Source organism: Lithobates pipiens, unplaced genomic scaffold, assembly GCF_037356315.1.
Source record: "Lithobates pipiens isolate NorthernLeopardFrog02 unplaced genomic scaffold, aLitPip1_a1.2 Scaffold_8, whole genome shotgun sequence".
NCBI classification, from domain to species: domain Eukaryota; kingdom Metazoa; phylum Chordata; class Amphibia; order Anura; family Ranidae; genus Lithobates; species Lithobates pipiens.
The window spans coordinates 390,859,384-390,873,943 of record NW_027507903.1 but is presented as its reverse complement, the minus strand read 5'-3'; the positions used below and the strand labels follow the sequence as shown (position 1 = coordinate 390,873,943).

Genomic DNA, 14,560 nt, shown 5'->3' with positions numbered 1-14,560 from the left:
CCATTAAATTTAGCATTCGCAAAGTAGGATGGAATATCAGCCCCTGTGAAAGCAGGTCATGGACACTCTACACACATCTTTACGATCTCTGCGCACCATGACCTTGTGGGCCATGCTGGTGCTACCAGAATGACCAGCTTTCTTTCCAGCCTGATCCTGCAAAGAAGTTGTGGCAGCAACTCAATAGGTGCGAATGCATAGATCAGTGAAAACTAATCCCAAGGTGTCACCAACGCATCTGTTCCGCACATGAATGGATCCCTTGTCCTGGACAGAAAGTTGACTAACTTCATGTTGAATCTGGACGCTAGAATATCTACGTACGGAGTCCCCCATCTTTGGCAAACAGCCCAAAAAAGGCAGGGCAGAGAGACCATTCCCCTGGGAATAACTGCTGGCGACTTAAGTAGTCTGTCTGCCAATTCTCTACTCCCAGGATGAAAACTGCCGATAGGCATGGGACATACTCTTCTGCCCAAGTTAAAATATGGTTCACCTCTCTCTGAGCTGAGAGACTCTTGGTGCCCCCTTGGTGATTGATATAGGCCACAGCCATGGCATTGTAGGATTGGATCCTGACAGGATAATGCCTTAACCCGGAGGTCCAGGTTTTCAAAGCTAGACACGCTGCCCAAATCTCTAGGATGTTGATGGACAGGGTTCTTTCGGATCGCGACTACTGTTCCAGGACAGTTGCTTTCTCTAGTACTGCTCCCCAGCCTGAGAGGCTGGCATCTGTCATTACCACTTTCCAGATAACTGGTCTGAAAGATTTTCCTTTCAGCAGATTCTGGGTTGGTAACCACCAGCTAAGGCTTTGGGACACAGTTTGGGGATAGCGGCACTGGCAAGTCCAAAGCTTGCGTCGTTTTGTTCCAAGCAGACAGGATACTGTTTTGCATTAGTCTTGAATGGAACTGTGCATAGGGAACTGCTTTGAATGAAGCTACCATCTTTCCTAACAACCTCATGCAAAGGTGAATTGAGGGATTTCTTTTTGCCATGCCCATCTGTAACAGCTCTTGTATGGAGTTGATCTTTGCCGGAGGCAAAAACACCTTTTCTGGGCTGTGTCTATGATCAGGCCCCAAATATTCCAGCTTTTAGTGGTTTTAAGGAAGATTTCTCTAGGTTGAGAGTCCAACCCAGACTTTACAGGTAACTGGTTGTAATGCGTACACTCTGCTCCAAGAGAGCCACTGACTGGTCTATTAACAATAGATCAGCTAGGTACGGCAAGACTGTTATCCCCTATACCCTCAGCCTGGCTAGAGACGGGGCCAGTACTTTTGTAAACCCCCGTGGTGCTGTGGCTAGTCCGAAGGGCAGGGCTACAAACTGAAAAATTGTTGTTCTACTTCGAATTGCAGAAATTTCTGGTGAGCAGGAAATATGGGGACATGCAGATATGCATCTCTGATGTCGACGGATGCCAAAAGTCCTTTTCCTTGTAGGATGGAAACTACTGACTTAATTAACTCCATGCGAAAGGAGCAGATCTTTAGGAACAGATTTAGATTCCTTAGATCTAGAATGGGTCTGACATCCCCATTTGGTTTTGGTACTGTAAACAGGTTTGAATAGAACCCCTAACCTTGCTCTTCTGTGGGAATCTGTAGGATTACCCTCTGTGCCAATAATCGGTCTAACGCTTGAAATAGGGATTGCTTTTTCACTGGATCCTTGGGAGCCAGCAGCCCCAGTCCGGGAGAAAGGCACTACTTCAAGTAAGGAGCCATTTGGCTGTACATTTTTTATTTTTAATAAAACTGTATTACGCTATGGAGGCTTTCCATCTGTTTTTTTATATACCGCACCTACCGTACTTGTGTGTGAGGAGGAGGGCTGAATCTCTCTACAGGTCAAGGGCATGTGAGCAGGGACAATCCTGCAGAAGCAAAAGTTGACTTACTTTTTCAGTAAAGTGGTCAATAAAATCTGGTAAGCTGAACCATCTACTATCACTTATTTGGTGTGAATGATCAAGGCTGTGGTGAAGGATCACGTACAAAGTTGAGACCACCTTTTTCTACACGAGAGATTTAACACACACACACACACACACACACACACACATTTTTTTTTTTTTTTTGTGTGGACTATCACATCATGGAAGAACTTTTTTTGATATAATTTAAATTGAAGGACTTTCTTATTGTAGTTATTGCAGCAAATGTCACCTCAGGCGTTATCACATGAATGTGTTTTTTTTTTTTTTTTTTTTTTTTTTTTTGTGTTGTTTTCATGATGGTGAATGCACTTTAACTAGTTGCACATATGTTATGTATTAATAAGTAGCCAAATTATTGATTATCAATAAGAAGGTTATTTTTCACGTTGGTGATTAATATTTTTTGTTAATTAGTGCCCCCTACATGTTATTCATATCTTGAATTGAGAAGTGTAAAATTGTATTCTTTTTTCAGGGGAGCAGCAATAGAATATTCTTGAGTTTTTTCAAGTATATATAATTTTTTTTGCCGCAGGGTTTCTTTCTATTTTTTACATTAACTTAAAAAGGTACTGCGCTTTGTTTTTTTTTGGTAAAAACACGAAAAAAAAAAAAAAGGAAAAAATTGCATACCAAAATTGCAACTATACAGCCGCCTGCAAAACTTTGCGGCCAAAACAGACATCAGCCGATTCACGGACGTCTACCTTGTAGAACTTCGTAAATGTGTGGACAGATGACCAGGTCGACGCTTTACACACTTGGAGCGACAGACGCCTGGTGTTGGAAGGCCCAAGACGTTCCGATTGCCCTTGTGGATTGGGCCATGACCTGCCCCTTCAAGGCGTAGGCTTGTACTACAATCGGTCTGATCCACCTGGAAATGGTGGCCGACGAGACCACCATGCCTTTCTTTGGACCAGCCACTGAAACAAACAGTGAGTCTGACTTCCAGAAGGGAGCCGTGGCAGACAAATACACCCTCAGAGCCCGAACCACATCCAGAGCGTGAAGGGCCACCTCTCCTTAGGATGTGTCGGCTTAGGACACAAGGACGGTAAGACAATGTCCTCATTGATGTGAACGCCGAGACCACCTTCGGCAGAAAGGACGGTAGCAGACGCAACATCATCTCATCCTTGTGGATCTCCAGATAGGGCGACTTGCAGGACAAAGCCGCCAGTTCCAAAACCCTCCTGGCAGATGTGATGGCCACTAGAAAGACCACTTACTGGGAAAGAGTCAACAGGGGAATCTCCCTGATATTTTCAAACGGCGGTTTTTGAAATGCCGATAACACCAGGTTCAGATCCTACGGGGGTAACGGTGGACGCACCGGAGGGACTACATGTCGCACCCCCTGAACAACCGTACTCACTAGCAAGATGCCAAAGGTCGTTGGAAAAAAAAGAAAGAAAAAAAAGAAGGAGACAGCCAAAGCTGATATTTGTCCTTTAAATGGTGCTTAATGCCAATTTCTGGTCCACCTCTTGCTGAAGAAACAGCAGGATCCTGGATATAGGAAAGGAGCGCGGACGCCATCCTTTCTCCTCACACATGGAGATGTAAGCCTTCCAGGTACGATGATATATCTTCCGAGAAGAAGATTTCCGTGCTCTCAGCATAGTAGGGATCACCGAGTCCGACAGACCCCGGTTCCTCAACACCTGGCTCTCAATAGCCATGCCGTTAAAGCCAGCGACGGTAAAGCAGGATGGAGAATCAGACCTTGAGACAGAAGGTCCTCTCGTAAAACGTCAGTCACCATGAGGCGTCTGCCACCAGGCGCACTAGGTCTGCGTACCAAGGATGCTGAGGCCAATCTAGGGCAACCAGAATTACTGGGATCCCCTCGACTTCCACTCTGCGAAGCAGACGTGGTAACAGTTTTAGTGGAGGAAAGGCGTAGATCAGCTGATACTGATCCCACGGAGCCACCAACGCATCTGCCCACGGATCTCTTGTCCTGGACATGAATCTCAGCACCTTCTGATTGAGACGGGAGGCCAGAAGATCCACGTCTGGTGTACCCCATCGAAGGCACAGCAGCCCGAATACCTCTGGATGCAACGCCCATTCTCCTGGGTCCAGCATCTGGCGACTTAGGTAGTACGCCTGCCAGTTCTCCACTCCCGGGATGTAAATGGCCGACAGGGCCGGTACATGGCGCTCTGCCCACCGAAGTATGTGGGCGACCTCCCGTGCGGCGGATGAGCTTCTTATTCCTCCTTGGTGATTGACGTATGCCACTACAGTGGCGTTGACTGGATCCTGATCGGAGGCCCTTGCAGTCTCATCGACCATGTGGAGAGGCATAGCCTGATTGCCCTTAGTTCGAGCAGATTGATCGGCAACTTGGATTCCTCCATCGACCAGAGGCCCTAAGCCGACTGAACCCATCACTCCAACCCCAGCCGGATTAGCCTGGCGTCCGTTGTGATCACCATCCATTTCAGAGGTAGGAACGACTTCCCGGACTGAAGCACCGGGGACCTCAGCCACCAGATCAGGGAATCTCTGACCAATTGGCTCACCTGGATCTGTCAATCCAAGGACAACGGAGATTTGTCCCACAGTGTAAGGTAAAATAAATACAGCCGAGCACATGGGCAGAAGCGAACGTATACGTGAGTAGCGCCCAAATACGAAAACGGTGTTCAAACCACACATGTGAGGTATCACCACGATAGGTAGAGCGAGAGTAATGAAACAATGACACAATTAAGGCATACTATGAAAACAATTGAGAGTGTGGTGGGAGATGTATATCACTGCAAAAATGACACCTAGGACACTAAGATGGGATATCAATCCCAATGACAGTATTGAAGGTCCAGCTCTTATGGAGGAATTGTACTCCAACACTTTAACAGTTGTGAAAATGATTATTGCATAAAACTGTTAAAAGGAGACAGTACAAACCGAAGGGGGCTGAGGCTAGCATAGCTGAGATTAAGAATCAGTTGCTACCCCTTCACCAGCCATAAGGAATATAAAAAGGATAAAGAAAAAACTCCAGGAGATAATAAAGAAATATGATACTGAAATACAGGCAAAAAAACTGGGAAAAAAAAATAATCAAAAGGGATGTTCTGGATTACAATAATATGAAGGTTTACAAATAGAAAATAGTCCTTTTGGATCCAAGTGAGATGACACACTAATGGATGACAGTCCAGATGGATCTATGGAAATAGCAATGGTGGGACCAACAGGTAATACACATCAATAAATGCCCAGAACTAATCCAGTGTAAAGGAATCGCCAACAAACCAAACCATTGAATTGGTACCCAGAAAGACCAAAAGCTAGGAGGGTCAACTATCAAGAACCCCCAGAGTATGAGACCCCCCGAACACACCAATGTATAATAAACCTACTAATAATAGGTTCTCAACATTGAGGGGGTAATCAGTATGATACATACCCCCAATATGGGAGAGACCCTATGGAGGAAAGAGGTCCTCAATATAGGAGGGATTTTAGGGAAGAAAGGGATTTTCCCAGGGGTGACCCATGAGATAGAACACCAGGAAGGTGGAAGGCTCACGTTTCTTACAGGAACCCTGGATGGAGAGGAATGAATGGGAACAGAGGAGGTCCTCGAGGAGGATATCGCAGGATAATGGGAGATCAAGTACAAGATGGATACCAGGGTCATGTAGAACATGGCCATCCCAGGACAGACTGGGACAGCAACCATGGAAGAGAGATGGCACCAACACAGAGAATTGCAGGAAGAGGAAACAGACCAGTGGAAACAGAAGAGGGAAGAAGAAAACGAAGAAGAGAATACTAGGAAAGGGAATATATATCCTTTAGTGTTGTTCAGTTTACCGATGATTAAATTAAAATCTTAGATTTGGGACTGAAATTCGCTCCAGAAAAACCTAGACCCCCGGGAACCAATGCCTAAGAGCATTCAAGAAAACGGTTGGAGACAATCTAAGAAAAACTAGGAAAACAGAATAATAAATTAAAAAAAAAAAAAATAATCTGGAAAACTATTCAAGCATTGGGCAAAAGAATTGAAGTTGTAATACGACAAGGGGGGAGGACTGGCGATTTTAAATAAGAGAGACTATCAAGAAGAGATGGAGAATTTATTTAAGATAGGACATAACTATAAAAAAAATAAAAAAAAATTAAAAAAGGGAACCCCAAACTAAAAATACGAGAATAAACTGAAGGCCTTTGTAAAGAAAGGAAAAGACATTGGAATACTTAATGTCAAAGAAGCTGAATATTTGGTATCCAACTCTACCAAGACCCTGGTAATCTATCATACATCGAAGAATCGTAAGAGGCTAGAAAAGCCTCCTGCGAGACCAATTATTGGTGGGATAAATTCAGTGTTCAAGACTGGGCGAGTACCTGGATACATTTCTTAAACCACTGGTAAGCAAAGGCAAATCTTACCTACGCGATAGCTCTCAGCTTTTAGAGGAACTTCAAGAGATAAGTGGGATTCTGAACTACCTATTAGCTACTATTGACATGAACTCTTTGTACACAAGCATTGTACAAAAGGATAGGGTATTGGGTGTAGAAAAAGCTCTACATGAACACACAGCCATAAAAACAGGAACAGATCAACTACATACTTGAAGGTCTCCAGCTTGCTATGGGGTGTAATTATTTCTGGCATGACCAGAATTATTACGTTCAGACAAAAGGAAAAGCGATGGGTGCACTTTATGCCCCGAGTGTAGCGAACCTCCTCATGAACATGTGGGGAGAGGAGTATGTTTATGCAAAGAAAATTCCCCAATTGAAATTCTACCGCAGGTACATTGACAATCTCATATTATGGGACAGTACATCTGAGACTTTTGAACAATTTCTGAAAGATCTGAACATCAATAGATATGGCATTACATTTACTGGAAATGGAACAACCAAAAGATTGATTATCTAGATCTAGAGATCTTCAAGAAGGGGGATAATTATGTATCAGAACCTTTTTTAAAGCAACCGATAGGAACGGCTATATACCAACGTCTAGCTGCCATCATCCTAAGTGGAAAGGGAATATCCTTAAGGGCCAGTTAAGACTGCGCAGAAATTGTGATACAATTAAAGATTTACAACTGCAGGTTGACATTTTAATTGAGCAATTTCAGGAAAGGGGTTACACTCTAGAGTAGACCAACTGTTAAAAATGAAAACAGACATAGCAAGCATGGACAGAAAAAATGTATTCAGTAAATCAAAAAGAAAGGAAAATCAAAAAAACGGAGATGGCCTTCATCACAGGGTTTAATACCCAATACAAAGCTTTTGAGCCTATCCTGAAAGAGGACTGTGTCTTATCAAAAATATTGCTCAATAAACCAAAGTTTGTGTATAGGAGAGCTCCTATTCTCTGGATCCAATTAGTTCACAACGTAATTAACCCACCAAAACCGATAAAAATCTTCTCAGAAACGAAGGGTTTTTATAAATGTAAAAAGATGCTTACCGTGTAGGGTTAGTAAAAAACAACCCCGAAAAAGGGAAACCTTCAAGTCTAAAACAGACCATACAGAGTATTGTATAAGGGAACCGATTACATGCCACAGCACTCATGTGACTTATGTAATTGAGTGCCCGTGCCGCTTTCAGTATGTAGGCAGAACCACCCATCCCCTTTTTATGCTTTTACAGGAACACATTAACAATATCAGGAAGGGGTTCCCGAAACACAATCCATTACGTCTCTTTGATGACTTACACCATAGAGACCCCACTGGTTTGATATTCTATGGGATTTACTGCATCAAAGACCACTGGATAGGTGGAAATAAAACTACTTTGATATTGCAAAATCAAACGGCCTGGAAATATCGGTTGGAATCTCTTGCCCCTAGGGGCCTCAACTTAGATATAGATTTGAACTGCTTCATAGCCAATCCATGATGGGGTCTCTTTTGGTTAAGAGTTAGAGAATTGCAGGAAGGACACACTTAATACTCCCCTTTAACCTCCCTGGCGGTGATCCAGAGTCTGGCTCGGGTTGGGATTTCAGCACCATGAGCGGTAACCCCGAGCCAGACTCGGGATCGCATCGCTGGATGCAGGGAGGACACGGAGAAGTTACTTACCTTGTCCCCTGGATCCAGCGATGTCCTCCACGCTGTGTGATCGAGCTGTCCTCTGCTCGATTCACACAGTGCCCGAGTGCCGCCGAGCTCCGTTCCCTGCGACGTTACGGCGCACGGGAGCGGAGATCAGCGCCAAATTCAAAAAAGTAAAAGTACACAAAACACACACACACACACACACACACACACACACACACACACACAGTACTGTAATCTGTATAAAAAAAAATTACACACCCCTTTGTCCCTAGTGGTCTGTGCAGTGCCCTGCATGCTCTTTTATATTATAAATACTGTTTTTTTCTGCCTGGAATTTGGAGATTGTCTATAGCAACCAGAAAGTGTCCCTTTTTCAATGTTTTAGAATTTGATTACATTATTGAATAATTTTTATTATTATTTATATTATAAACTTTATCATACCCGGGACGTCTGCTAGACTCTTGTTTGAACAGATTTAAGAGTTATTCCTAAGAATTACAGGACTACAATATAAAACGCCAAGTTTCCATGCAAAATAATTGTACCGCTTTCAGCAGCTAAAACCAGAACGAATCATACCGCCAGGGAGGTTAAGCCCATTCTGATGACATCTAGTACATTAACAATATCTACTCTCTTTTTCACGTGGATATCACCAGTCCTTCCCTCAATATTTATTAATACGAGTTCTGCTTGTTTGTATTGAGGGGTGTGTGTCTCTCCCTAGATTGCTTAACTATATACTTTCTTAGGTATTCAGTTAGAGGTTATTATCCTGGATCAGTTAGTATACCAGGGCTTGACAAATCCCAGGCGCCAGGTCGCCGTTGCGACTAGAAATTGTGCCCTAGCGCCTGGGTTGTTGTCACCGACAGGTGCCTCTGTTGCTCTGTGTCTGGTGCCTCCAGACACAGAGCACTGTCTGGTAGTTGGGATGGAGCAGGAAGAGCAGCTCAGCAGCCTCTGACATCCTCCTCCCTTCTCCACACACTGTTGGCAGAACAATGCCGCAGTGTGTGAAACTGTATGTAGAGAGGATCTGTCAAAATTGAGGCCGAATGTCGGGGTGGGCGGGACCCAGCTTTCCAACACCAGCCAATGGGATGGGATCTGGGCGGGCCGATACGTGTATGCGGCCCCTCCCCTTTCTTAAACAGCCCAAATATTGGCTGGATAGCTGCCGGGTCCCGCCCACCTCTGACATCACGCTGAATTTGTCAGCTCCTCTCTCTCGCCAAACAGTTTCACACAGTGCAGCACTGCAGGGAGCATTCAGTTTCACAGTTACACTATCGGCTGTGAAACCTGCCAGTGCTACCTGACAGTGCCACCTGCCAATGCCAGTTAGTGTCACCTGCCAGTGCAATTCAGTGCCAGTTAGTGCCAACTGCCAATGCCAACCAATGCCACCGGACAGTGCCAACCAGTGCAATCCAGTGCCACTTGCCAGTGCCAACCTGTGCCACTTGCTAGTGCCACATGCAAACCATTGCCACCTGCCAGTGCAATCCAGTGCCACCTGCCAATGCCAGTTAGTGCCACCTGCCAGTGCAATCCAGCCAATTAGCCCCCCGTCATTCTGGGATTACGGTATGCTCCCTATTGTCTGCCTGGTATTAGGCTGTGCTATGTCATTGGCAAAATATTTTCTGCTAGGATGATTGTTAGGGCACTGTAGCCACTCCTCTATTCATGTGGCTGTGGTTCCAGGAAACCCTTGTGGAAACCCTGAGCACCCACCAGGACCCACATGGGGAGTGACACTGGATACCACTAATTTTATCTAGTTATGGATGTGTGACCCCAGGCCTTGGGCTAGGTTGCATGCATCATAACAATATTTACACTGGACCACCAGGGACGCCACCAGACCACCAGGGATGCCCAGCACGAGGTATGCCACCCTAGACCACCAGGGGTTCCAGTCAGTGCCCACAATGGATGCCAGTGCCCACAATGGGCATCACTGATTGGCATGCATTATTGTTTGGCACTGATTGGCATCCATTAGTACAGTATAATATAATACAATGCCGCCTATCAATGCCCATCCGTGCCGCCTATCAGTGCCCATCCGTGCCAGCTATCCATGCCACCTATCAGTGTCCATCAATGCCACCTCATCAGTGCCCATCAGTGTAGCCCCATCAATGCCCATCAGTGAAGGAGAAAACTTATTTACAAAGTTTTGAAACTAAAAAAAAAAAAAAAAAAAAAAAAAAAACTTTCAAAATTTTCGGTATTTTTTTTATTTGTTTAGCAAAAAATAAAAAAAGTAGAGGTGATCAAATACCACCAAAAGAAAGCTCTATTTGTGGGAAAAAAAATTATAAAAATTTAATTTGGGTACAGTGTAGCATGACCGCGCAATTGTCATTCAAAGTGCGACATCGCTGAAAGCTCAAAATTGGTCTGGGCAGTAAGGTGTTTAAGTGCCTGGTATTGAAGTGGTTAAAGTAAATGTTTACTATCACCAGCTTCCTGTTCAAGAGGAGAGTGTCTATCACTCTGAGCAAGCTTTGCTCTTAACCACATCAATACAGGGCACTTACAACACTCCCTTCCTGCCCAAGCAATTTTTCAGCACTGTCACACTTAGTTTCTATCAGTAAATTAAGTAATAAGTCATTTTTCTCATTCACTGATGGGCGCTGATGAGGCAGCACTGATAAGGTGGCACTGATTAGGCAGCACTGATGAGAAGGCACGAATATGCTGCACTTATGGGCACCGATATGTGGCACTGGGCACAGATAGGCAGCACTGGTGGGCATTGATGGGCACCAGTGACGGGCATTGATGGGCAACACTGATAGCCAGCACTGAGGGCCACTGATTGCTGGCACTTGTGAGCACTGATTGGCATTGATTGCTGCCAGTGGCATTGCTGGCACTTAATTGTAATCAGGGCATTGATGATCAGTGTCCCGATTACATCCCTAGATGTCCTCTGTGAGGAGATGCCGCTGATTGGCTCTCTTCTCTTCACACGGTCAGCGTGAGGCGAGGAGCACCGATTACCGGCATCTCTGTTTTTACATGCAACTGGCTGTGATTGGACACAGCCGATCAATGGTTAAAGAGCCTGCGCCTCTTTACACAGATCGGGTTTGCAGCGTGTCCTAACAACACGTCGCAGCCACAATCCTTGTTGTGGAGGGGCGTAATACGACATACACCCAGAACAAGAGCTGCGCCGCCCAGCCGTCATTTGTCAGCTGGGCAGAGGTTAAGGATCTGGCGTTCACTAAGCAGGCCATCAAATGAAAGAATCCCGGTCTGGGATGCAGCATCGGACCCTGCAAGAGAAGGTCCGGGAACTTCCAGGGAGGCGCTACTGAAAGTGCCTTCAAGGTCGAAAACCAAGTCCTTCTTGGCCACCATGGGACCACTAGGAGGACATTGCCTGAAACCTGGCTGAGTTTCTGAATGACTTGCGGAATCAGTGCCACAGGGGGAAAAGCGTAAGCCAACTGGAAAGTCCAATTTTGTGCTAGAGCATTCAAGCCCTCTGACTCTCTTTCCTGAGACACAAAAGAACCTCTTTACCTCCCTGTTCTTTTGATTGGCAACGAGGTCCATCTCTGGGCAGAAAAAGTACTTAAAACACTTTCAGGTTCCATTCTCATTCTCCCTGTCTGACAGGGTGGCGACTGAGGAAGTCTGCTTCCTGGTTGTAGGTGCCCTTATGTGGACCAATGACAAGGAGATTACCCCATGCTTGGCCCAGGTCAGGATCCCCTTCGCTAAGGCTAGAAGGGTTTGGGACCTGGTTCAGATAAGGCAAGGTCGTAGCGTTGTCTGAACAGACCAGGACTTCTTGTCCTGTTATCTTTTTGAAGGCTTTTGGGTCTTCGCCCACTGCTCGGAGTTCCCTGAGATTGGAAGAGGATCTAGCTACTTCTCTCTGTCCTTGGCTTTCCCTAGGTGAGCACCCCATCCATGGGTACTTGTGTCTGTGGCGACGTTTAGTGTATCCCACTGACCCCAGGATCTGCCTTTTTCCAAATTGCCTGGGACTGACCACCACACCAGGGAGAATTTTACCCGACGAGTAATGATTAGACTTTCGTCTAGGGATTTGTTCTTTGTCCCAAGAGGAAAGCTAGAAGGATTGCAGATCCCTTGAGTGCAGTTGCACCAAGACTACTACTGGAATGCTGGCTGACATGAGACCCAGGGCACTGAGGATCTCCCTCCTGGAGCACACAGGGGTTCCTATCAGCATTTTAAAAGGCCAAGACGACCTTTTCCATCTTTTCTCTTGGTAGGAAAAGCTTTTGAGCCTGAGAGACCACGCGGAAACCCAGGTAGATCTGGACTGGACCCGAGCTGCTTCCAGGGAGGATTTTTCCAAGTTTACCAGCCAGCCCAGTCTTTTCAGGGCAGACATCACCTTCTGGGTATCAGTTTCCACCTGAGCAGCTATTGGACCGGAAATGAGGCAGTCGTCCAGGTAGGGCATCATTGCTATCCCCTGGAGGTGTAGATGGGCCACCGCCTCTGTTAGAATCTTTGTGAAGATTCTTGGACTTGCCGCTAGCCCAAAAGGAAGTGCCTTGAACTGTCAGTGGAAAACTCCTGGGTTACTGCCGTGAATCTCAGGAAGGCCTGGTGTTCTGGGAAAATGGGAACATGTAGATAGGCATCCCTGAGATCCAGGGTGGTCATAAAGACAACCTTCAGTAGGTTTTTCTGAACTGAGTAAATACCCTCAATGGAAAACCTTTTGTATTCTAGGAATTTAAGTTCCTGAGATTTATAAGACAATACTTCCCTGAAGGCTTGGGTACCACAAAATGTGGATGTAAAAGCCTTGGTAAAACTGGCTTTACCTGTTCTACTAGTACTGCATCCTTGGGAAGTGAGCATAGGTGGGGGCTCTGATGGGAATTCTAGGTGGTAGCCTTCCCTAAGCAGACTGATGTAAGGACCGACTGAAATCTCCTCCCACTGAGCTATGAAATGAGACAATCTGCCCCCTACCCCGAGTTCAGCGTCACTTGGGATCTTTTGTGTTTTGGCCTGGGAGAGGAAAAGAGAAAAATTACCTTTTAGCCCGTCTCTACCATAACCCGACCTACTGCTGGGTTCCTTTTCGGACTTTTGTTGATTTTGGCTTGAGGGGCCTAGGAAAAAAAAAAAAAATTCTGTACTTCTTCCGTTTGGGTTTGACAGAATTCCCTCTTTCTGAGGGCCTAGACAAAGCATCATCAAGGCCTGAACCAAACAACAAAGATCCTTTGAAGGACAAGCCACACAACTTGGCCTTAGAGGTTAGGTAACCTTCCCAGGCTTTAACCCAAATGGCCCTTCTGGCCGAGTTAATCAGTGCTCTTGTTTTTGCAGATGCCTTAACAGAATCCACAGCTGAGTCAGCCAGAAAGGCAACAGCCTTCCCTATCACTGAAAGGGAATCTAAGATATCCTGAGACTTATTTCCTTGGGAGAAGCGTTTAACAAGGTTCTCTAACCAGAAGTCTGCATTTCTGGCAATGCAGGTGCCATAGCCGAGGAATTGGCCTCCCAGGCTTTTTTCAGCAGGGACTCTAACTTTCGGTCTATTGCATCCCAGATGCTCCCAGAGTCCTTCGAAGAAGCAGTCAGACTTTGTCACCTGGGAGAGGGCAGAGTCCAACTTGGGGATCTTTAAATAAAAATAAAAAAATTCCGTTGCCTCCTCCTCCAAGTTTTAGAACTGACCAAACTCCTGTCAGGAAATTTCCACTCCTGAAGAACCACGTCTTTTAGAGACTGATGTAGGGGAAATACCCAACCTGGCTTTTAACCAAACCCCTGTACATCTTATCCTGTGCAGAGGTTTCCTTAACTGGTTCAGGGATTTCTTCAGTGGCATAGATAGCCTGGAGGAGTCCCTCCAAGTCAAAGAGGTGACTTAACTTGATGTTTTCTACATCACTATCCGGACCTAAGCCGACCTTCCTCATCTGAAGAGAGCTCAGAGTTCACATGGCGCTCCGCTTCCTCTATCTTATCCTATTCCTTGGGCTGAGCCAGGGGAAGCCCTTAAGAGAAAGGTAAAGAGCTACTTAATCTTGGCTTGGATAATAAGCTCTCCTGTGATGAGGGACCTTCTTTATGTGTGGGTTCCTCTGAACCTACTACTAGGGATGTGTGAGTAGAGGTGCGGAAAGATTGTATAGTGGCCAACACGTCCCTTTGTACAGACTTGAGGAAATCTTTAATTAATCCTGAGGCCTCTTTCCCAGCCAGTTTGTTAATACACCTATAACAAAAAGGCTTGGAGTGGGATTTTAACAATCGTTCCCCGCAATTACCACACTTTTTACTGGCACTGGTGCTAGCGGATGAGGAAGATGGTTTGTCAGAGACCTCCTGTGCTATGCCTGGGGAATCTGCAAGAAAAGAGGGAACAAGTCATAGTCACTCTTCCTGCCCCCTGTATCATGGCTGCAGGACATTAAATGGTAGAATGAGACAAGTCAGTCTAGTGGCTATTGCCTACAACTGGGCTTGTGTCAACAGACATTAAGATATAAGGGATCCTGACAAATGTCATAAT

The 14,560-nt window shown here is 45.5% G+C and overlaps 1 protein-coding gene across 4 annotated transcripts in view; it reads right to left on the bottom strand.

Annotated features, from left to right (window-relative positions):
• The window catches only part of CAMLG (calcium modulating ligand), a 158,181-nt gene that overhangs the window by 127,969 nt on the left and 15,652 nt on the right, over positions 1–14,560 (bottom strand). For 2 of the 4 annotated variants that reach the window (XM_077473944.1, XM_077473946.1), the window contains one exon: positions 13,068–13,145. The exons of the other annotated variants lie outside the window; for them this stretch is intronic. In XM_077473944.1, the coding sequence (XP_077330070.1) occupies positions 13,068–13,145 (78 nt within the window). The remainder of the gene's footprint in view (positions 1–13,067; positions 13,146–14,560) is intronic. 4 annotated transcript variants of the gene reach the window in all.